Source organism: Muscardinus avellanarius (genome assembly GCF_963383645.1).
Source record: "Muscardinus avellanarius genome assembly, chromosome: 2".
Lineage (NCBI taxonomy): Eukaryota > Metazoa > Chordata > Mammalia > Rodentia > Gliridae > Muscardinus > Muscardinus avellanarius.
In genome coordinates this window covers 100,181,490-100,203,570 of record NC_137787.1, presented here as the reverse complement: position 1 = coordinate 100,203,570, position 22,081 = coordinate 100,181,490, and the positions used below count along the sequence as shown (strand labels likewise).

At 43.1% G+C, this 22,081-nt stretch overlaps 1 protein-coding gene across 1 annotated transcript in view; it reads left to right on the top strand.

Annotated features, from left to right (window-relative positions):
* The window catches only part of ACMSD (aminocarboxymuconate semialdehyde decarboxylase), a gene marked incomplete at both ends in the record, with an annotated part of 76,203 nt that overhangs the window by 4,751 nt on the left and 49,371 nt on the right, over positions 1-22,081 (top strand). Inside the window, one exon of the mRNA XM_080690283.1 lies at positions 4,071-4,115. Coding sequence (XP_080546409.1) covers positions 4,071-4,115 — 45 coding nt within the window. The remainder of the gene's footprint in view (positions 1-4,070; positions 4,116-22,081) is intronic.

The following is a 22,081-nucleotide window of genomic DNA, read 5'->3' as shown; positions in this document are numbered from 1 at the left end:
ATATGGGTCAAAGCTCTTTAGAGAATAAAGAAACTGGAAGGAAGGAAGGAAGGAAGGAAGGAAGGAAGGAAGGAAGGAAGGAAGGGAGGGAGGGAAGGAGGGAGGAAGGAAGAAAGAGGGAGGAAAAAAAGAAATTAGGAGAAGAAATGTTTTGTTCTCCACTAAAGAGAAGCTTTCTTTTCTTTTTTCTTTCTTTTTTTTTATTTTTTTGCGGTACTGAGGATAGAACCCAGGGCCATTCTACCTCTAAGTGATACCCTCAGCCATATTTTTGTTGTTGTTCTTCTTCTTCATTTGAAACAGAGTCTCACTGAATTGCAAAGGGCCTCACTAAGTAGCTGAGGCTGTCTGCGAACCGTGCTCCTCCTGTCTCAGCCTCCCAAACGCTGGGATTACACGCATGCACCACCATGCCCAGCTTGAGAAGCTTTCAATGGAAGATTTTCAGTTCAAAGCACATCATTAGCCTTGTTTACTCTAAAGTGTAACTGACCAAGACCGTATTCCACTTCCTTCTCCAACCACGTGTCTTAGGAGATTTCCTGGGAAAGAGAAGGGAAAATTACCCAGGGGCCAAAACATGAAGGGAGAAAAGTGAGGGGGTAGGGACCCAGGCAGGGGAATAATCAGGGGCAGGGAGAAGCTGAGTCCTGGTCAACCTACATGTCCGTACGCTAAACAAGGCCCACAGATGTCACTACAGACAAAGCAGAGGGAGTTCCAAAGATGATATCATTATCTGGAGCTAAAACCCAAGAACAGACTTCATACCTGAGAAGAGTAAGACTGGTGTAGAATTAATCTGAAACTTAGGAAGCCTGCTAGGTCAGATCCCAGTCACAGACAGACACAGACTAACATCTCTGTGCTACACTGTGGTCCAAGCCTGGCTCATACCTTTATTCTTAGGTAATGGCTTTCAAATATTTTATTTATAACTCCCATGAAGAAATACATTTTACATTGTGATTCAGTGCAAACATTTACATATATAATGGGATGATTTAAGGAAAGTAATACTACATGGGAGACATTTTGTTCTGTTCCACTTCATTCCATTACTATCGTGTGTGTGTGTGTGTGTGTGTGTGTGTGTGTGTGAGAGAGAGAGAGAGAGAGAGAGAGAGAGAGAGAGAGAGAGAGAGAGAGAGAGAGAGAGAGAGAGAGAGAGAGAGAGAGAGACTACAGATGGATCCAGGGCATTCTACCTCTGAGATACACATCCAGCCCTATTTTATTTTTTATTTGGAAACAGGGTCTCACTGAGTTGCAGAGGGCCTCATTCAGTTGCTGAGACTGGTCTCAATCCTTTAATCCTCCTGTCTCACCCTCCCAAGTATTGGGATTGCAAGCGTGTGCCACCATGCCCTGCTCATCACTTTACTATCTTAGTTTGTGTTTTCTAAGAAGCAGAACCTGAGACAAGGATTCAAATACAAGTAATTTATTTTGGAGGTGATCCCAGCAAACACCTTCCACTGGGGAGGTGAGACAGGAAAAGCAACAGAACCTATGAAAGTTTTGTTAACCAGTGTGGGAGGTGTGCCTTGCCTCAGTTACCCTGCCTGAGGCTGGGGTACAAGTGGGTTTATATGCAAACTCCCTTAGTCATCGGTAGGGGTTGCTGGGTAGAAGAAGCAGGAGGACTAATTTCCTGGTCCTCCTTACCGGCTAGAGAGGCTCAATCAAAGAAGGTTCCAGGGGTGTATGGGAAGGTCTTAGTGAAATGCAGACACCGACAGATGGTAGGGGACTGGTGTGCCCAGAGCAGTAAGGAGAGGGAATGTGAGTAGGACCCTGACAGCATCTGCTACACAAACTATTTCTTTTGTTTGTTTGTTTTTTGTGGTACTAGGGGTAGAACCCAGGGGCATTCTACCTCTGAGCTACACCCCCAGCCCTATTTTGTATTCTTCTTATTTTGAAACAGAGTTTCACTAAGTTGTGGAGGTCTTCCTAAGCAGCTGAGTTCGGCCTCAAACCTGTGATCCTCCTGTCTCAACCTTCCAAGTAATGGAATTACAAGCGTGCGCCCGGCTCTACACACACTATTTCATGCTTCTAAATTATCTAGGTCCCTATTCTCTAAATTGATTTTATAATCTACTCTTGGTTTACAACTCAAAGTTTGAAGAATAGTGCATTTCCTAAAGGGTGGTCCTTATGGTCCATAAAATTATTTTTGGTGGTACATGGATATATATTAGTACATATATATATATATATATATATATATATATATATATATATATATACACACACACACACACACACGAATATGCATGTTTGTGTGTTACTAGGTATTGTACCCAAGGGCATTCTACCTCTGAGCTATCCCAACCCTATTTTTTATTCCTGTGTGTGTGTGTGTGTGTGTGTGTGTGTGTGTGTGTACTAGGGGTGGAACCCAGGGGCTTTTCTACCTCTGGGCTATACTCCCAGACCTATTTTATACTTTATTTGGAAACAGGGTCTCACTAAGTTGCTGAGAGCCTCACTAAATAGCTGAGGCTGGCTTTGAACCTGCGCAATCCTCCTTTCTCAGCCTCTCAAGCGCTGGGATTACAAGTGTGTGCCACCACGCCCGGCTTTATTCCATATTTTGAAACAGGGTCTCACTAAGTTGTGGAGGGCCTCACTAAGTAGCTGAGGCTGTATGCAAACTGTGAACCTCCTGTCTCAGCCTCCCAAGTACTGGGATTACAAGTGTGCACCACCATGCCCAGCTTGAACAAATAGATAGATATAGATATAGATATAAATGATATAGATACAGATTTTTTTTGTGGTTCTGGGGATAGAACTCAGGGACATTATACCTTCAAGCTATACCCCCAGCCCTATTTTTTTCTTTATTTTGAAACAGGGTCTCACTGAGTTGCAAAGAGCCTCCCTAAGGAGTAGCTAAGGCTGTCCTTGAACCAGGATCCTCAGGTCTCAGCCTCCCAAATGCTGAGATTACAAGCATGCACCACCACACCCATCTTGAACAAATATTTTTAATGTTAATCTTTGCTTTAAAATTTTAAATTGCAAGTGAGGCCCTCTCCAACTCACCAAGACCCTTTTTCAAAATAAAGAATAAATTCCAGGCATGGTGGTGCAAGCTTATAATCCCAATACTTGGGAGGCTGAGACAGGAGGATCGCACAGGTTCGAAGCCAGCCTCAGCTACTTAGTGAGGCTCTCAGCAACTTAGTGAGACCCTGTTTCCAAATAAAATATAAAATAAGTCTGAGAGTGTAGCCAGGAGGTAGAAGGTCCCAGACTTCATCCGCAGCACCACAAGAGAAAGAAAGAAAGAGAGAGAGAGGGAGGGAGGGAAGGATGGAAGGAAGGAAGGAAGGAAGGAAGGAATCAGACTTGGGGTGTAGGTCTGAGGTATAGGTTCCATCCCCAGTACCAAAAGAAAAAAAATTAAATTGCATTAGAAGTAAAGATTAAACCAGCACTTCTGAGATATAAAATTTTATTTATTTATAAATATATTTAAGGAAGTCAGGTTGGTGGCTCACACCTGTAATCCCAGTACTTGAGAGGCTGAGATAGAAGGATCACAGATTCTCGGCCAGCCTCAGTTAATTAGTGAGGCCTTGTGCCTCACTAATTAGTGAGACCCTGTTTCATAATAAGAAGTAAAACAGGGGCCGGGCATGGTGGCACATGCTTGTAATCTCAGGATTTGGGAGGCTGAGACAAGAGGATCATGGTTCGCAGACAGACTCCGCTACTTAGTGAGGCCCTTTGCAACTCAGCAAAACCCTGTTTCAAAATAAAGAATTAAAAATAGGGCTGGCGTGTAGCTCGGAGATAGAATGCCCCTGAGTTCCATTCCCAGTACCACAAAAAAAAAAAAAAAAAAGAAGAAGTTAAACAGGGTGTAGCTTGGAGGTAGAATGCTCCTGGGTTCAACCCTCAGCACCAAAAGCAAATAAACAAGGAGATGGGGGACCAGTGGGAAGGCGATGCCCGGAAGGACAGAGCTCAAGACTCTTTGCCCCAAGGATCCCCTCTGCTGCAGTCCTCTCTTCTTTGCTCTTCAAGTCTAACTGTGTTTCTCTCCGCTGCAGAGATTCGGCTACAGAGGCTGGGTGCAGCTCCAACACCACAGCAAGGTGAGTTTCTTCCACAGCACGATCATGTGTAAGCCCCAGAACATTCAGACTTAAGATGAAACTGAAGGCTTCGAGGAAACCAGCCCTTCTGCCCTCACGGTAACTTTGTAGTAGCCAAGGAAACTGATTGCTCAGGATTTTTCTTTTTTGTACTAGAGTGAAACCCAGGGGCATTCTACCTACAAGTGACACCCCCAGCCCAATTTTGTATTCTTTATTTTGAAACAGGATCTCACTGAGTTGCAAAGGTCCTCACTAAGTAGCTGAGGCTGTCCCAGAACCGCAATCCTTCCGTCTCAGCCTCCCAAAAGCTGGGGTGACAAGCTTGTGCCACCATGCCTGGCTGGAACCAATTTTTCAATTTTAGCATTTATTGCTTTGTCTCAGGAGAGTGATCTGGCCCTTTTACAGGTTATTACAGTATATTAAGGCTGACCAAATAAATGGAATGGCTAGGTTTGAGCACAAGCTGGAGAAATCAAACACCGGAGACAAAGGGGAAAAGCCACTGTCATTAAGGGCAGAGGTTGATAGAAGAGGAGGGCACGGCGCAAAGCATTCTGTAAATAATGAGGCCTGAGAGTGAGCTGGGAGTCTAGACCTGAACTCTGTTCACTTTCAGAGGCATCATATGCCCACCAGGAGTTCAAAGGAAACATATTCTAGCTGGAATAGGGACAGCACTGAGGCCGGCTCTGGAGATCTCATGGTGTGAATAAACTGGTTACATGCAGAGGGATGGGATTGAGACTGCCTTTGCACTAGGTGCTGAGGGGTACAGCTTTGAGCACCAAGGCTTGGAAAAGGCCTCCCGAAGGAAGTGACGCCCATCCTGAATCTTGAAGCAGGGAAAAGGCTTGTGCAAAGAACAAAGAAAACAATATTCCAGAACAAGCAGACAGGCAACAAAGGTGTGGGAATGTTGGACATACATGAGCCCAGAACTCAAGCACTTAGCGGTAGCTGACACAAGCCTTTCTCAAGTTATGGTCCCTGGACCAGCAGCAGTTCAGTATCTCCTGGGAACTTGGGAGAAATGCAAATTTGAGGACCACGCCCTAGACCTACCAAATCAGGAACTCTGAGTAGGGGGTAGTTATCTGATTTAACAAGCTTCCTGATGATTCTGATGTATTCAAGTTTGAGAAACCCTGGCTCATACATTCATTCACTCACTAAATTTTATTGAAACCTGTTTTGTGCCAGATCCACCCACTCAGACACTAGGAATATGCTAGTGAACAAGACAGAGATAGTTCCTATCCTCGTGGTGCTCAAATTCTAAGGGGATTCAAATCAACACGACAATTCAAATAACAGAATAAACTACAATGCTTCAGTATACTGAGTGGCAGGCTGGCTGGTCAGTGGCCTGGCACGGACTTAGAGGGCAGGAAAGCAAGATGTGAAATCTGCTCCTGGCTAAGGGAACAGCAGCCCCAAAGACCATCAGGAGGGAGAGAGTCAATGTGTTCAGGGAATAAGGAAGGAGGACAACGTGGCTGAAATGCAGCGAGAGGAGGAGATGGTAGGAAATGGGCCCAATCGCATAGAGGCCTATAGGACATACTAGGAGTCTGCATTTTATTCTCAAATCAATGCAATGTCTTTGGAAAGTCTTAATGGCTTTTAAAGGTTGCATTGGCTGCTCCGTGGAGAATGGAAAGAAGCAGGCAAGAGTTTGGGGAGCTGAATGATAGGAAAAAGGGGGAGAGGTGGGCAGAAGCCTCATTAGACAGGGCCATGGATGGGGTCAAGGTCCTGAAATGGGTTTAGGCCTTTGTACTTAATCTTGAAGGCAATGGGAAATCATTAGAGTTTTGCTTTTAGGTACTGGGGATTGAACCCAGGAGCATTCTACCTCTGAATTACATCCCAGGCCTTTGTTGTTGTTGTTGTTGTTGTTGTTGTTGTTGTTGTTGTTGTTATTAAAGGTTGAACCCAAAGGCAGTCTATCTCCAAGTTACACTCTCACCCTACGTTATTTTTTTTATTTTGAAACAGGGTCCCACTAAGTTATAGAGGCTGGCTTTAAACCTTCAATCTCCTGTCTCAGACTCCAAGTATTGGGATTATAGGCATGCGCCTCCACACCCAGCTTCTTTTTTATTCTTTTATTTATTTTGGTACTGGGAATTGAATCTGGAGGTATTCTATCTCCAAAATACACCCCAACTTTTTTTTTTTTTTTTGCAATGGTGTCTCACTAAGTTGTTAAGGCTATCATTTAGGATCGCCTAAAACCTGTGATCCTCCTGTTTTACCTCCCATATACTGGGATTACTAGTGTGCACCACCACATCTGGCTGGAATCAATACTTTCAATGTTAAAGTCCATGAGAAAGTTCATCCTTACCTTCTCTGAAGAGCATTCACCACGTGCTGCTACGCTCTCCGTCCCCAGTGCTTGTTCCTGGTTGGCGAACAGGCTCTCTCAGTTGGCCTGAAGTCTTTCCAAGGGAAGGTACAGTATAAGTAAGGCTGACTAGAGGCTACTGGGAAACACAACTTACAGAGGCAGGTAGCCTGTGAGGTATTTTTCTTGCTCCACATCCTGGGCTTCAGTTTGATCCTCAATACTAACCTTGAATGGCCTGCCTTTGTTTTTATTATTTTTTGTGTATGTATCTGGTACTGGAGATAGAACCCAGAGGCATTTTACCTCCAAGCCACACCCCCATTCCTATTTTATTTTGAAACAGGTTCTCTCTAGGTTGGTGAGAGTCTTGGTACTTCCTGAAACTTCATTTGTTTTATTTATTTATTTATTTATTTATTTATTTATTTATTTATTTATTTTTGCAGGTCTGGGGATGGAACCCAGGGGCATTCGACCTCCGAGCTACACCCCTTGTCCTATTTTTTATTCTTTATTTTGAAACAGGGTCTCACTAATTTGCAGAGGGCCTCACTAAGTAGTTGAGACTGTCTGCGAACCACAATCCTCCTGTCTCAGCCTCCTGAATGCTGGGATTACAAGCGTGCGCCACCATGCCTGGCTTCATTTGTTTTAATGTCAAGAGATTTCATAAACTTAACAACAAATCTCCAAAAGAAAACAAGAAAGAAAATATTTTCCACTCACATCTATTGACCTACTTATCTCTGGCAAAATTAACTACAATGGTAGCCTAGTAGAACAAAAGAGGGACATTTTCTTTCCCTCTCTCTTAAAAACAAAGCAAAGCAGAACAGAACAGAACCAAATTTGTATTTTTCATAAATGCAGTGGTCAGGGATTTCAATCACCAGAAAACAACATGTAAATGTATACCATTATGTAAATTAATCAAAAGCAACAGGATAACCCACTAGTTGGGATTTTAAAATTCTTTTCCTAGCCGGGCGTGGTGACGCACACTTGTAATCCCAGTGCTTGAGAGGCTGAGACAGGAGGATCGCACAGGTTCAAAGCCAGCCTCAGCTACTTAGAGAGGCTCTCAGCAACTTAGTGAAACCTTGTTTCCAAATGAAGTATAAAAAATAAGTCTGGGAGCATAGCCTGAAGGTAGAAAAGCCCCGGTGAACCCCCATACGACAAAAAATAAAATAAATAAAATTATTTTCCTTCTCCTTTGGTGAACAAATATATTCTGCCCATAATTTATTTGCTATAGTGGTTCCAGTTTTCTGAAAGATCTTTTCAAGCCGGGCATGGTGGCACACGCTTGTAATCCCAGTAACTTGGGAGGCTGAGACAGGAGGATGGCCAGCCTCAGCTACTTAGTGAGGCCCTCCACAATTTAGTGAGACCCTGTTTCAAAATAAAGAATAAGAGGTAGGGTGGAGGGTGGAGAATGCCCCTGGGTTCTATCCCTAGTTCGATATGGGGGAGGGGGTCTGGGGGGGGATCTTTCCAAAACATTTCTCTGTTTTCCCCATTTATTTCTCTTTTTAACCTTCAGATTTTCAGCGCTCCTGGAATGAATTCAGGATGAATTGTTTGCCAGGGTGCAAGCCTTGCTGAGATTTGTAGAATACCACCTGTCTTTTGGTTGAACATTTACAAAAATGCAACTCACAAGCCAGTGTTTGGTTAGTGTGAAGACCTGCCAGGAGCTGCACAGGGCCAGGGCAGAAGTGCGCCCTGACAGCAAGCACACCCAGAAGAAACACTTGAAAAGCTCCGACTCAGCAAGGTAGACAGAGGGTCCACTTCAGATTTGAAGATGAGCAGCATCAAACACATCCACTGGTCCACTGAGTGTTTCCCAGGGCCTTCGGAACACACACACACACACACACACACACACACACACACACTATGCTTAGCATTTTTAACCCATGACTCCCCACCACTAAGGACTGTTTATGTCTCCCCAAAATTATTGTCGAGGCCCTAATCCCCCAATATGACAGCATATGGAAGTGGAGCTTTTAAAAGGTAATGGGTTAGGTGAGCTCATGAAGGGGGACAGTCATGATGGGATTCATGCCTTATAAGAGACAGCAGAGCTTGTGCCCTCTCTCCATTATGGAAGGACACAGCAGGAAGATGGCTTTCTGCAATCCGGAAAGAGAGCCCTTACCAGGGACTGAGTTGGTTGGCACCTTGATCTTGATTGCCACGGCTTCTAGAACTGTGAGATATAGATGTTGTTTAAGTAGCGCAGCCTATGGTATTTTGTTACAGCAGCTCACACTCACTAAGACACCCACTCACCTGGTCCCTGCTCAGGTGACTGTCCCTTGCTGGGGAGCCAGGCAGATACCCACATAAATGAAAATCATAAAGACAGCAGTGATTTTGTGCTAAATGAGCAAAAGGGACAATAAATAGCAAGGGGGTTCAGCAGAGGTGGTGAATCCAAGACAGGGAGCAATTTTCAAGAAGATAAAGAATCATATAATGAGCCGGGCGTGGTGGCGCACGCTTGTAATCCCCGTGCTTGGGAGGCGGAGACAGTGCTGGCGTAAGAGACCCTGTTTCAAAAATATAAAATAGGTCTGGGAGTGTAGCCCGGAGGTAGAAGGGCTTCCAGGAACCCCAGTACCACCGAAAAAAAAAAAAAAAAAAAAGAATCATATAATGATAGGGCTAATGATCATCCAGCTCTGTGTTAGAAAATATAGGTTGCAGCCAAGTATGGTGGTGCACAACTGTAATCTCAGTATTTGGGAGGCTGAGACAGGAGGATCGCACGTTTTAAGACAGCCCCGGCAAGTAGTGAGACTCTCGTCATCATCTAGTAAGACACCGTTTCAAAATAAAAATATAATAGGGCTGGAGGTGTATCTTGGAGGTAGGATACCCCTGGGTTCAATCACCAGCACCACAAAGAAAATATGGGTTGCAACATAATAGTGAGTCATAATGTCAATAGTAGGTTAGGAAAGCTTAAAAAGCAAAATAAATTACAAAACAAAAGAGCAGAATGCAGCCGAGTGTGGTGGCACACGCTTGTAATCCCAGCATTTGGGAGGCTGAGACAGGAGGACTGCACAGGTTCGAAGCCAGCCTCAGCTACTTAGTGAGGCCCTTTGCAACTCAGTGAGACCCTGTTTCACAATAAAGAATTAAAAAAAAAATAGAGAGAGCTGGGAGTGTCGCTCAGAGGTAGATTGCCCCTGGGTTCCATCGCCAGTACTGCAAAAAAAAAAAAAAAAAAAAAAAGAGTAATCCTTAGAGCCAGGTGTGGTGGTACACCCTTGTAATCCTAGCGTTTGAGAGGCTGAGACAGGAGGATGGCAGTTCACTGATAGCCTCAGCTACTCTAACAAGTGAGACCTTGTTAAAGAATTAAAAATGGGTCTGGGGGTGTAGCTCAGAGGTAGATTCCCCTGGGTTTGATCCCCAGTACAGAGAAAAAAAAAGTAATTGTTATTATCAGTTTGGTGGGTATCTTTCCAGATCTTTCCCATGATTTTACTTATATATGCATGCACCTGTAGAAATAACAGTATTATTTAGGCACTCGTTAAAGGTAGATCAATCAGGTTCCAAATGGAAAACAGATGGAACACTCAAATTAGAATACTTTGAAAAGAATTTGGAGACTATAAAGGCATAGGCATGTGAGGAGGTAGGCAGGGGTTACAGGCCAGTTTAGGGAGGTTAGAGTTTACCTCCAAGAGAATGGGAATCTATTCAAGAGTTGTTTTGGATTGGGGGAGGGGTTGTTTCGTGAGGTTACAGATAATTGAACCAAGGTATTCTACCTTTGTGCTACACACTACCCCTTTTTATTTTTATTTTTATTTTTGAAATAGGGTCTTGTTAAATTGCTGAGGCTGGCCTCAAACCTGCAATCCTCCTGTCTCAGTCTCTCAAGTACTGGGATGGCAGGCAAGTACTACTGCACCTGACTTATTCAAGAATTTTTTTTTTTTTTTTTTTTTTTTTTGCAGTACTGGGGATGAAACCCAGGGGTATTCTACCGCCAAGCAACATCCCCAGACCTAATTTTTATTCTTTATTTTGAAACAGAGTCTCACTGAGTTGCAGAGGGCCTCACTAAGTAGCTGAGGCTGTTCCCAATCCTCCTCTCTCAGCCTCCCAAATGCTGGGATTACAAGCATGCGCCACCACACCTGGCTTATTCAAGAATTTTAAGTGAGGTGATTGCAAGATGTGAGTTGGAGATTTACATTTATTCTGATGGCCTTGTGGACCCAGGGTTGACGGGGCTCAAGAGCAGATGCAGGGAGATCAGGCTGAGGCTGAGCCACCCATCAGTCAGGGGGCAGAGATACGGGTTCAGATCATAGTGCGCATGGAGGTGGATGAACGTGGACTATTGCAGGATGTATTTTGGAGATAAAAATCAATGGTATTGGGAAATAGATTGGATGGTGGCATATTAGGCAGAGATAAGTGAAAAAAATGATGTAGTTTCAAAGTGATGAGAAAGATCATTCAGGCTTCAGGGACAGAGTGGCCAAGCCAAGGACAAGCAGATCGCAGAGAGAGGAGCAGATTGAGCACATTAGTTGGAGCTGACTGCAGGAGGGGCTCCCCATGAAGCTGTCCTTCAGAACCTGAGTGTGGGAGAGTTAGAGTGATCACAGAGATCCCTTCCCGGTGATAGGGTCTGAGCCGTTTCTGCCAACTCTGCACCTCAAGCCCCATCAGCAAGGCAGCTTGCGTAGTCTAGAGGGGTACCTTGAATGGATGTTGGGGGTAGAAGAGGATAATGGAAATCTTATGATAAAATACTGAATTTGAAGATATATTTCTGAGCCTGGCATGGTGGCACATGCCTGTAATCCTAGTACTTGGGAGGCTGAGATATGAGGATCGCAGATTCCCAGCCAGCCTCAGCTACTTAGTGGGCACTCTGCAACTAAGTGAGAACTTGTTTCTAAATAAAGAATAAAAAATAGGGCTGGGGGTGTAGCTCAGAGGTAGAATGCCTCTGAGTTCAATCCCTAGTCCTGAAAAAAAAAAAAAAACTGAAGGTTTAGCTTGGAAATAGAATGCCTCTGTCTTCAATACCTAGCACCAAAAGAGAAAAAGAAAAATATTTCTGATGATATATGCAACACCAGATACTTAGAAATCGAAATAGCCATATTTGGAGTTATTTCAGGATAATAGTAACTAGGGTTTTAGAATCAGAACCTCACAAATTAGGATCCCTAGGAATCAGACTCTGAGACTGAGATTAGCACACAGGAGGTATATTAGGAAGTGCCTGATTAGACATTCATGGAAGGAAAGAGAAGGAAAAAAGACAGACTGGAGGGCAATGTTGAACTGTGATGAAGTCCCCATGGCAGCCACACGGAGCCCTAAAGTTCACCTGCAGAGGAGTCCACCTTTGAAGGAAGAAGAGGGGACATTCCCTCTCTACACTCCGTGGCAGTCAGTAACTGGAAGTAGGCTGCCCTGGATAATGGAGCAGGACAACAGCTCTCTTCCACCAAGGCAGTCCTTATGGGGACTGAGAGCTGTCTGCTGCCAATACTCCCAGCAGTGGTAAAGTAAGTCCCTGAAGGGAGTCTGGGTAGCACATCACCCCATCTGCCCAGAGAAGGACCTCAGACATCATTTATTCTCAGCTCTTGTTTTATAGTGTTAGCACCCAAGGGGCTAGGAGGATAAGTGATTCATATGTAGGATCCAGGGCTCCTTACCCCTAGTATATCATACTTTGCACTATACATGATATCATGATATTCTGTCTTTTAAAAATTTGGAGTAAGGTGTGTGTGTGTGTGTGTGTGTGTGTGTGTGTGTGTGTGTTGCTGAGGATTGGACCGAGGGGACATTCTACCTAGGGAGCTACTCCCCCAGCTTAATTTTATTCTTTTATTTTGAAACAAGGTCTCACTAAGTCACAGAGGTCTCACTAAATTGCTGAAGCTGGCTGTGAACCTGTGACCGTACTGTCTCAGCCTCCAAGTACTGGAATTACAAGTGTGGAACACCATGCCCCACGAGGAGTAAATTTTAAACAGATTGTTTGGATAGTAACGGCGGCTTGGATGAATTATTTAACAAAAAAAAAAAAAAACCACTTGTTTTTCTTTTGAGAGGTCAGGAAAAAATGAGTTTGGGTTCTTGCTGCATAAATTAGAACACTTTGCTCCAATTAGTTGGTTATTCATTTAGTTTCATAAGGTCAGTGTTAATACACACACACACACACACACACACACACACACACACACACACACGACCTAAAGGAACTCCCTCCATTTCCTCCCTTATCAGCAAGCACTGGCACTTAAGCACATTTATAGCCCTCTGAGACTCTGGGTTCCTGAAGGTAAAGTAAGAGAGGTCAAGCTGGACATGGTGGCGCACGCTTGTAATCCCAGCATTTGGGAGGCTGAGACAAGAGGATCGCGGTTCCTGGCCAGCCTCAGCTATTTAGTGAGGCCCTCTGCAATTCAGTGAGACCCTGTTTCAACATAAAGAATAAAAAATAGGGCTGGGGGTATAGCTCGGAGGTAGAATGCCCCTGGGTTCCAACCCAGTACCGCAGAAGAGCGAGAGTGAGAGCGAGAGAGAGAGAGAGAGAGAGAGGTGTCAAAAATTGATTCTCCCAATGGCTGTCAAAATCCATAAAAATTCTGGCCGAAAAATCAATGTGAATCAGGGGCCTATTTTAGGGGAATAGGTTCTCTGTGACAATTTTCACTCAGAAAGAGTTCCCCTAACAGTTGCTATCACCCCCCCCCTTTTTTTTTTACCATGGACTCAGCATTAAAAAATGTAGAAAGAAAAGTTTAATTAATCTGAAATCTCCTACTATGTAGTGAAGATAGCTATCCACCCAACCCCAAAAGATTTGTAGTAATTAACTTTTACCTGTTAGATAGATGCCAATTACTAAACGTCAGCCTGGTGGAGTATAAAATGATTCATAAACTTGGGTTTTTGTCTCAGCTCTGTACAAACTAAAGAAATAACCTTCAAAAAGTCACAGCATACACTGATTCATTGTAAAATGCAAAAATTGAACGAACTGGTTTTCATTCTAGACTTTTTTTCTTTTTCTCTCTTTTTTTCCCTTTTCCCTTTCTTTCTTCCCTTTTTCTTTTCTGTGTGTGTCTTGGGAAGGAGGCTCTGGGGATTAAACCCAAGGGCATTCTATCTCTGATGTATACCCCAGCCCTATTTTATTTATTTTTTTATTTTTTTATTTTTGCGGTACTGGGGATTGAACCCAGTGGCATTCTACCTCCGAGCTACACCCCCAGCCCTGATTTTTATTTATTTTGAAACAAGGTCTCACTAAGATGTGGAGGGCCTCACTAAGTAGCTGAGGCTAGCCTCGAACCTATGATCCTCCTATCTCAGCCTCCCAAGTATTGGTATTATAAGTGTGTGCCACCACACCTCACTCTTGCTTTATTTCTAACTTTGAAATAGGGTCTCACTAAGTTGTGGAGAGCCTGGCTAAGTTCTTTTTTTTAATTTTTTTTATTGGTGCATTATATTCATACAACATATTGGGGTAAAAAACTTGTGTGTACAAACATGTACTCATCGCTGATTTAACCCCTACCCAATTCCCACCCCATTCCCTCCCCATCCCTCCTTCCCTTGCTTGGCTTAGTGATTGACTTCGATATGTTGAAGTACATTGTGTGTTTTAGAGATTTTCCTCTCCCCCCCTCCTTTCTCCTCCTTTAGGTTGCCTTGTTTGCTCCTCCATAGGATTTCCTCTTTCAAGAATTCCTCCTATGATCCATTTCTCCCTAACTCTCACATATTAGGGAAAGCATCTGATTTCTTATTTTTTGTGACTGACTAATCTCACTTAGTATAATGTCCTCCAGTTCCATCCATTTCCCTGAAAATGATCTAATTGAGTTTTTTTTTTTTTTGATGACTGAGTAAAATTCCATTGTGTACATATCCTACAGTTTTGTAATCCATTCATCTGTTGATGGACATCTTGGCTGGTTCCATAGTTTGGCTATGGTGAATTGTGCAGCTGTGAACATAGATACACGTGCATTAGTTTGGTCTGGCTAAATTCTTAAGGCGGGTCGCAAACCTGTAATCCTTCTATCTCAACCTCCCAAGTCCTGGGATTACAACTGTGTGCCACCTAGACCGTAGCAGACCTAACACACTCTGCTTTGTCTGAAATCACTACTTGCACATCTGCCAGAGGCAACCAATTTCCTCCTTTGCAGTTGATAACACATGGTAAAATCTGGCTATCGTATACGGAGCATGCTACGAACCTGGTGCTAAGTCATCATGAACTTGTGTTAATGACTCTTCTTTATCACTTGCTGTTCTTAGTTGCAAACAACAGAATCCACTCTAGCTGGTTTAATTAGAAAAGCAGCTCTCAGGCTTCCTGGGAAGGCCAGAGATGAAGCTGAGAGGCTGTGCTAACCTGAACAGTGCCCACATCATCCCAATGAGCTGCTCCAGCAGACATGATGCACATGTCTCCACATCCAGTCAGACAGGACATTCACATGGACACTGCTGAGACTGAGTCAGCATCCGGGAGACCTCAGATACCACCTGGTCTACAGGTAGACCCACACTTCCCTGTTCCCTCATCCCAGCCCCCCCAGCTCACTTTCAAAACAAAGTCACAGGTGAGTGTTTGTGACCAACAGTGCCTAGAGCACATGCCAGTGAGCCAGCTACAAAAAGAGGCTGGCCAAGTGGATTTGGATTCCACCTCAGGAAGGCCGAAATTTAAGTGAAATTTTCTTTCTTTCTTTCTTTCTTTCTTTCTTTCTCTCTTTCTTTCTTTCTTTCTTTTCTTTTCAGTACTGGGGATGGAACTGAGGGGCATTCTATCTCCAAGCTACACCCCCAGCCCTATTTTTATTCTTTATTTAAAAAGGGTTTCACTGAATTGCAGAGGACCTCACTAAGTAGCTGAGGCTCGCCGCAAATCTGGATCCTCCTGTCTCAGACTCCCAAGTACTGGGATTACAAGCGTGTGTCACCACACCCCGCTTAAAGTGAAATTTTTGATCTGTGTTTTACACATAAAAATAATAAAGCTGAGCTGGGCGTGGTGTCACACGCTTGTAATCCCAGTACTTGGGACACTGAGACAGGATCACAGGTTTGAGGACAGCCTCAGCAAGTAGTGAGACTCTCATCAACCTAAAGAGACTGTGTCAAAATAAAAAATAAAATAGGGCTGGAGGTGTAGCTCGGAGGTAGAATGCCCCTGGGTCCAATCCCCAGTGACACACACACACACACACACACACACACACACACGTAAAGCTGAAACTCAGAGAATGCATAAATTAACCAGTTATGTTGTTTGTAAACAATTAAATGATATTTAAACCCAGATTTGTCTAATTGCCAACACGATGCTCTTCAGCGCTCTGTTGTACTGGTTACTTTGTGGTAATTAAGCTTTCCTAAAAGGAGTAAGAGAAAGCAAAAACCTCCAATTTGCCAAATGGAAGTTTGTTTCCCACCTTTTTCTCTTTCACTACTACCCATGTCCACTGCTTTCTTTGCCAAATGGAATGACATGTGTCCCTATATTCTATTTGTGTGATCGGTATCAATCAGGATTATGGTTGCAAGCAACAGAAACCAACAATGATTACTTCAAGAAGAAAAGGAAGCCAAGCTTAGTAATATATATCTGTAATCACAAGATATATATTACTATATATATTACTATACTATATATATATTATATACATACTATATATATAATATATATTACTATATATATATTACTATACATGTAGGGAGCCTGAGATAGGAGGATCACAGGTTAAAGGTCAGGCTCAGCAACTTAGACTCTAAATAAAAAATAAAATGGGCAGCTGGGCTTGGTGGCACACACTTGTAATCCCAGTACTTGGGAGTCTGAGACAGGAGGATCGCAGATTCTCAGCCAGCCTCAGCTACTTAGTGAGGCCCTCCACAACTTAGTGAGACCCTGTTTTCAAATAAAAAATTAAAAAAGGGCTGGGAAAGTATCTCAGAAGTAGAATGCCCCTGGGTTCAGTCCCCAGTACCAAAAAAAAAAAAAAAAAAAAAAGAAAGAAAAAAAAGGCTGGGGTTAGCTGGGTGTGGTGGCACACACTTGTAGTCACAGTATTTGGGACCTAAGGGAACTCGCCTGAGACAGGACGATTGTAGGTTGGAGGCCAGCCTCAGCAACTTAGTGAGACTCTCAGCAACCTAGAGAGAACTTGCTTCAAAATAAAACAATAAAATAGGGCTGGGGTATAGCTCGGAGGTGAAATGCCCCCTGGTTCAATCCTCAATAACACAGGAGGGGGGAAATTAAGGAAAAGAAAAAATGGGATGGAGTTGTAGCTCAGTGTATAATGTCCTTGGAAGCAATCTCCAATAGGAAGAAAAGAAGGAGGCGGAAGAAGGGAAGAAGAAGGGGTAGGGGAGAAGGTAAGAAGGAGGAATAGGAGGAAGGACGTGGAGAGGGAAGAAAAGAATTTATTGAAATTATTTTAAGTGACTCAAGAATTTTAGACTGTCTGGGAACCAAGCTCATGAAATGTACAGAAACTAAGGAAAGTTGGGTGGTTGAAGCCGTAGCCAAGCCCACATCACAGGAACAGCTAGGAGGCTGCTGCTCAGCTGGATACGGGACACTGCCCCACTGCCAGTGGACACTGCACACGGCCACTTCTGGATTCACTGGCAGGATAAATTCATCTGTCTTTTTTTCATTTATTGCTCTTGCTATCCATTTATTTATTTATTTATTTATTTATTTATTTATTTATTTATTTGGTACTGGGGTTGAGCCCAGGGGCATTCTACCTATTTTTTATTCTTTATTTTGAAACAGGGTCTTACTTAGTTGAGAAGGGCCTCACTAAGTAGTTGAGGCTGGCCATAAAACCTGCAATCCTCCTGTCTCAGTCTCCCAAATACTGGGATTACAAGCATGTGCCACCATGCCCGGCTTATTGTTTGTTTGTTTATTTATTTACTTATTTATTCAATATTAGGAATAGAACCCAGAAGCATTCTACCTCCAAGCTACACCCCAGCCCTATTTTATTCTTTATTTTAAAATAAGGTCTCACTAGGTTGTGGAGGGCCTCACTAAGTAGCTGAGGCTGGCTGAGAATCTGCGATCCTCCTGTCTCAGATTCCCAAGTACTGGGATTACAAGTGTGTGCACCATGCCTGGCTTTGCTTTTGATTTTAAAAATAAAAAAATAATCACTGATTGGGCAAACGTGGGGTGGAGAGACAAAGTATTTGAACTTTGGGGCTTTTGTAAAGGAAGACTGGACCCTGCCTCCACCAACATTACTACAGGACATTCCTCAACCTTGGTAGGTGGTTCAGATGAGGATCAGAAATGATGCAAATCCATTCCGATGTCTAAGACGAGGTTCTTCAAGGGTGTAGACCCTTGTCACAATTATACAGGTCACTTGCTCCCTGGCCTTTTCCCCAGCCCCTGAGAAATGAAAACATGGATGTGCTGTCTTGCTTGAGTATGTGAGATGGGAAGGGACTGTAGCACTTGAGGATGGAAGGCAGCTGGCTTCTCGGCGCTGGAGAGGGGAAGGTCTTATCCATGGAGTAGAAGAGCAAAGAAGAGGGCTTTGGCAAGGATTGGATGCAACTCATGATCAAGCCAAGAGAAAGACAAAAGGCTCTACCAAGCAGAGGTCAAGGCCATGACCACCATGGCCCCTGGGCATTCTGTAGGGTCCAGGGGATCTGGAGGCTCTGAAGTATGCCTAGAGGTAGAATGCCCTTAAAGTAGGGGAATACCAGTCAACAACTTGGTCCCTGATTAGCTACCCATCATTAACTACTGAAAATAATAATAAGCCGGGCGTAGTGGCGCACACATGTAATCCTAGTACTTGGGAGGCTGAGACAAGAGGATCGCAGGCTCGCGGCCAGCCTCAGCTACTTAGTGAGGCCCTTTGCAACTCAGTGAGACCTGGTTTCAAAATAAAGAATAAAAAATAGGGCTGGGAGTATAGCTTGGAGGTAGAATGTCCCTGGGTTGCATCCCCAGTACTGCAAAAAAAGAAAAAGAAAAGGAACTTAGCGAGGCCCTCTGCAACTTAATGAAACCCTGTTTGAAGAAAAAAAATTAAATAGGGATGGGAGTGTAACTCCATCAACCTAACAGATATATAAGCTTCTTTTTAAATGCTTTGTACACAGGCAGCCATGACTTCCGGTAGAAGTGGGCAGCTTAGAGTGTGTGTGTGTGTGTGTGTGTGTGTGTGTGTGTGTAACTGGGGGTTGAACCCAGGGCATTTTACCCTGGCAGTATTGGGCATTATACCAAGCTATACCCTCAGCCCTATTTTTTATTCTTAATTTTGTTTTTTGTTTTTTTAAATTTTTTTATTGGTGCACTGTATTCATACATCATAGTGGGATACAAAAAAACTTTTGTAGACATACATGCACACATCGCCCAGTCAGCCCCCACCCGATCCCCACCCCATTCCCTCCCCATCCCTCCTTCCCATGCTTGGCTTAGTGGTTGACATCTAGTATTATAGCAATTTATCCAAAATTAAAAATGATAATCTCACATAACAGTTTCATTTGTCTGATACCAAGCTTTTGATGACTTAAAGATAACATTTCAATATTTCTTTTTGCTTTCTTTCTTACCAGAGGATATTTTTTTCTTTCTTTTTTTTAGGTGAAACTATCATATATTTATTCATTTATTTTTCTAAAAAAATCTATCCTAATATGGAATATGGACTCTAGATACCCAAAACAATCTTGAAAAAGAAAAAAGCTAGAAGATGTATATTTTCTGATTTCAAACCATATAAAGTTACAATAATTGAAACAGTATAGCACTGTTATAAAGGCAGATATATAAACCATTGGAGTTAAATAAAAGCCTAGAGATAAATTCTTCCATATATTGTCAAGTTATTTTTGACAAGGTTTCCACGAACATTTGGTGAAGGAAATAATAATCTTTTAACTAAATATTGTTGAAAAAGAATAAAATTGGACCCTTACCTAATCCCATATACAAATATTAACTCAAAATAGATAAAAGACCTAAATGTAAATCTTAAGACTGTAAACTTTTAGAAGAAAATCTGGGTCATAAAACCTCACAACATTGAAATTGGCAGTGATTTCTTGGATATGATTTCAATGGCACAGGCAACAGAAGACTATACAAACTCCCTAAAAATAAAAAAAATTGTATATCCAAAGACAATGTAAACAGAGTTAAAAGTTACTGATAGAATGGGATAAAATATTTCCAAATGCTATATCTGAAGGTATATTAATATTCCAACTAGAAATCCTAAAAATGAACAACAATAAAAGCAAACAATACAATTTAGAGATAGGTAAAAGACTAACATAAATAATGAATCTCCACAGATAAATAATCTTAGTTGTCTGTTGGATGGAAAATCTTGTTTCTCTGGTTCTGGTGTGTGTTACCTATTTCTTCTTTATAGTTAATCTCTTTGAGTATTTTCTCTAGCGCTGGTTTTGAAGACATAAATTCCTTCAGTTTCTGTTCATGGAAGCTTCTTATTTCTTCATCTAATTTGATAGAAAGTTTTGCTGGGTAGGAAATTTTTGGCTGGAAGTTGTTTTCTTTCAGAGTTTGGAATATGTTACTCCAAGCCCTTCTGGCTCTCATGACTTGGTTTGGGAAGTCTGGAGTGATTCTAATTGGTTTGCCTCTGAATGTCACTTGGCCCTTTGTTTTTGTTGCCTTTAAGATTCTCTGCTTGGCTTCCACATTGGTCATTTTGACAATGATGTGGCGTGGGGATCCTCTTCTCTGATCCTGTCTAGAGGGAGTTCTATACGTTTCCTGGATCTGTGTATCGACCTCTTGCTCTATGTTTGGAAAATTTTCTGCTATTACTTCCTTGAAGAGATTGTTGATCCCTTTGGTTTCACTTTCTTTTCCCTCCTCTATTCCAATTATTCTTAGGTTAGCTCTCTTAAGATGGGCCCATATTTCTTCAATGTCAGATTCCTGCTGTCAGATATTTTTTTCTAGATTAGAAACTATGCGTTCATTTTTGGATTGCTCGTCTTCTAAGAGCGAGATTCTATTCTCCATGTGGTCTAATCGGTTGTTTGTACTTTGAATTGAGTCCTTTACTTCATTAATTGCATCCTTTATCTCTTTTTGGCTCTTTCTGAATTCTTTTTGAAACACCTCTATTATTTCTATAGTTATTTTCCTGATTTGATCTTCTATAAATCTCTGAATTTCTGTTTTATCAGGTTCTGATGTTGTGGGGTTGTGGGCATTCGTTGCTCCATTGTTATTCCTCTTTCCCATGATTTCGGAAGTTTGTGCCTTCTCTGGGTTCTTCCCTTGGGTCACTATGACTTCACTTAAGGTGCTCTGGATCTCGAGTCTGTGGTATCTCAGATCCCACTACTCCTTTACTGGGTTGTATCACAGAGTCTCCGACCCAGGGAGTCGATAGAGGCTGCTTTAGACTATGGGGGGTGCCAGGTTGGGCATTCTCCTATGGTGTGATATCTCTGCCACCACCACTCCCCCACTGGGTCAAGTCCCTGGGAGTGCAGTACTGGGATTTCTCCTCTGGGGCCCGCAATTTGACTCACTGTTGTTGAGTACGCAGATGGAGCTGTAGTGGACTCGGTGAATTCACTGCTGCTGCCGCCGGTGGCACTATGGCGCCGCTGCCACGCCCTCGGCCGTGAGGCTGGGGTATTTCTTCTCTGGTTTTGAGCTCCACTCTGAGTCCCTCGGCTCGCTGTCTGCCGCTTCTCTCTGGAGCCTGGTGGGCTGTTGAGTGCGTTGGTCTGTAGCCGTAGCCGTCCGGTGAAGTCGCCACTGCCGCCGGCAGTAAGGCGCTGCTGCTGCGTCCTCAGGCGTGAGGCCGGCGTATCGCCTTTGTGGCTCTGAGCTCCGTTCTGAGTCCCCCTCCTCTCTGGAGCCTGGTGATTTTTTTGTTTCTCTGGTGATGGTGTTTTCTGGCTATGAAAAGTGCTGATTTTGTGGTAATGGAGATTGGTTGTTAGCGGGGCTCTTAAGCCCCGCTTTTCTCGATCCCCATCTTTCTGGAAGCTCATTCTTAATTTTGAAACAAGGTTTCAATAAGCTGCAGAGGGCCTCACTAAGTAGCTAAGGCTGGCTAAGAACCTGCGATCCTCCTATCTCTGCCTCCCAAGTACTGGGATTACAAGCATGCAGCACCATGCCTGGCTTCATATATATACTTTTATTGATGCATTGTACTTTCGCATCACAATGTAGTTCAGAGTGATAGTGACATACATGTACACAGCACTTGGTGAGCCTCCCTCAGCTCCCTCCCTTTCCCATACATGAAACTCAGATTGGCATCAGTATTCTCACATATGTACATAACAGCAGTGGAAGTGTTTCTTTTATCAGTTCTCCCTTCCCACCACCACCATGCTTCCCTGGACTACCTCCCTTGATCCACCAGGGTTTCTCCTTCATTATCTAGAGTTCCCCTTGTATCCTAATTACTCCCTACCCTCCACATATGAGAAAAAAACATATGACTTTTCTCTCTCTGGGACTGGCTAATCTCACTTATCATAATGTTCT